At 72.1% G+C, this 2494-nt stretch overlaps 2 protein-coding genes across 2 annotated transcripts in view; both read right to left on the reverse strand.

Annotated features, from left to right (window-relative positions):
- Window positions 1-1164, reverse strand: part of AURANDRAFT_68423 (hypothetical protein) — a gene marked incomplete at both ends in the record, with an annotated part of 6929 nt that extends 5765 nt beyond the window's left edge. The window contains one exon of the mRNA XM_009044110.1: window positions 103-1164. Within this exon, the coding sequence (XP_009042358.1) occupies window positions 103-1164 (1062 nt within the window). The remainder of the gene's footprint in view (window positions 1-102) is intronic.
- An 875-nt stretch (window positions 1165-2039) lies between these two features.
- On the reverse strand, window positions 2040-2420 carry AURANDRAFT_34724 (hypothetical protein; the record flags this gene model as incomplete). The annotated part of the gene is made up of 1 exon (XM_009044109.1): window positions 2040-2420. The coding sequence occupies one exon, from the start codon at window positions 2418-2420 to the stop codon at window positions 2040-2042; it is 381 nt and encodes a 126-aa protein (XP_009042357.1).
- Between the last annotated feature and the right edge of the window lie 74 nt (window positions 2421-2494).

Consider the following 2494-nt stretch of genomic DNA (forward strand, 5'->3'; position numbering starts at 1 on the left):
GGCGTCGGCGCCCATGGGCCGGTAGGCGCCGTCGACGAGAGGCGGCGCCGGGGGCGGCGGCGGCGGCGGAGGCGGCGTCGCCGACGCGCGCTTCTCCAGAACGGCGCAAAAAAACCCGCCCGTGTCGCCGTCGTGCGGCAGGAACCGCAGGCACCGCTCGAGCGGCGGCGCGTCCTGCTTCGGCGGGAAGCGGCTGCCGCCGTCGTCGTCGAGGCGCGCGACGCCGCCGCCGTCGTCCCTGCAAGGGGCCCACGTCGTCAGCCCCGGCCGCGCCGGCAGCGGCGACGCCGCGGCCGCGAGCTCGAGCGTGGGCTCGAGGCGCAGCACCTCCGCGACGACGGCCTCGTTCTCGACGGGGTTCAACGAGCACGTGCTGTAGACCATGCGCCCGCCGGGCCGCAGAAGCGCCGCGCAGCGCCGCGCGATCGCGACCTGCGTCCCGTGGAGCCTGTCGCCGCCGTCGCAGGCCCAGGCCTCGCGCACGCGCGGCGCCTTGCGGATCGTGCCGTCGCCGGAGCAGGGCACGTCGCAGAGCACGCCGTCGAAGCGGCCGTCCGGCCCGGGCAGGCGCGCCGCGTCTCCGGACGCGACGACGAGCCGAGCCGCGCGGACGCCGAGCCGCGCGGCGCAGTGGCACGCGAGCGCGTAGGACCGCTTCTTGGACAGGTCGTTGGCGACGACGAGGCCGCCGGGGCCGCAGCGCTCCAGGAGCTGCGCGGTCTTGTTGCCCGGCGCAGCGCACGCGTCGAGCACGGCCCAGCCCGGCGCCGCGCCGAGCAGCAGCGCGGGCACCATGGACACGGCCTCCTGCCGCGACAGGTTCCGGCTCGTCGTGCCGGAGACGAGGAAGTCGCGGAGCGCCGCGTCGCGCGCGGCGTCGCGCGCCGCCCGGAGGCCCCGGCGCGACTCGCCCGCGAACGTCCACGCGGTCGACGCGCCGCAAGCGTACCACGGCAGCCGCGTCGCGCCGAGCCGCGCGGCCTCGGCCTCGAGCCAGGCCGCGTGGCCGTCGTGCGTCGCGTCGGTGATGCGGAACGTGATGGGGAGCGGCGTTGCGAGCGTTTTGAGGAAGGCCGGCCACTCGCTGTCGGGCACGATGTGTTGCAAGGCGTAGTAGGCCTCGAAGCGCGCGGCGCCTTGTTTGTTTGGCTTGGCTTTGGGCATTTGTTTATGATTGCTGGTGGATGGCTATTTCAGCGCCTTGGCAGGCCGCTATGGACTCCCATCGCTTGTGGCAGATTTGGCAAAAAATCAACATCGAGTGCAAGCTTGGTCAACACCAAGGCGTCGAGCGCCGCGTCCTTCGCGTTCAGCACGGGAGTGTGTCCATTCCAGCAGTGCGCCGGGGTCCGTAGATGACGCGCTGGGTCGCATTGATGGTCGTCTGCGGCGCGAGCGCCTTTAGCAGCCGCCGCAGTCCATCTACATCGCTTCCCACGCCGTCGACCAGTCGGCAGGACTTACGGTCCGACGCCGCGCCAGGGGACGCGCGCGCGCGGCAACGCACAGCGCTGCGTGCCAAGGCATCTCTATCGCCCGACGCGCGCGCGCGGCGGCGCACAGCGTCGCGCGCGAAGGACTCCGACGAGGACGCGCGGCCTCCTGGCTTCGGCGAAGGCTGCCTCGAGCCGAAGGACCAGGCGGGGCTCGCGTTCCTCGCGGTGCTGAGCGGCTGGCACTTCTTCATCGGCCCCGTCGTGCGCGAGGCGGTCCTCGCGGCGCGGGCCGCCGAGGCCGCGTTGTGACGCGCGTCGTCGGACCGAGGTTCGACTTGTGAGGGCGTCCCCTATAGCACTCGCGGCGACGGTGGTTTATGGGGCGGGGTGCGTCGCGCGAGCGGCATAGGGGGAAGCGGGGGCGGCGCGAGAGGGGGGGGCATCGGGCGGCCGGCTCCGGGAGCGGCGCCCGGCGAGGGGGGACGGCGAGTCGGGGGCAAGGGGCGGGGGACCGCGGCGGCGGCCGGCGACGTCGTCGGCGCCGCAAAAAAGGCGGGGGCGCGGCTTTCCGCGAGCCGCGCCCCCTCGTCTTCGCATGACCGCCTAGCAGGCGCCGCCGAAGACGTTGGGCAGGAAGACGCGGATGAGGTCCTGCGCGACGAAGAACCCGTAACTCACGAACATCGCGTTGCCCATGGACTTGGTCATCCGCCACTTGTTGTAGTTGATCATGCCCACGACGAGGCAGATCATGCCGATCAGCACCATGATGGAGATGGCCAGGTTGCCCGCGCAGACGAGCACGGGCTCGTCGTGGTAGATCGCGTAGCACAACCACGGCACGGGGAGCCCGAAGAGGACGTCGAAGATGTTCGAGCCCACGCTCGACGACACGGCCATGTCGCCGTGGCCCTGGCGCGCGACGATGACCGAAGAAAGTAAATCCGGCACGGACGTGCCCGCGGCGAGGAACGTGAGCCCCATGACGACTGAGGGAATCCCGAGCGTGTCGCCGACGACCGTCGCCCACTCGACCATGAAGTAGGAGAAGATGCCGA

The sequence above is a fragment of the Aureococcus anophagefferens genome (assembly GCF_000186865.1).
Source record: "Aureococcus anophagefferens unplaced genomic scaffold AURANscaffold_136, whole genome shotgun sequence".
NCBI classification, from domain to species: domain Eukaryota; class Pelagophyceae; order Pelagomonadales; family Pelagomonadaceae; genus Aureococcus; species Aureococcus anophagefferens.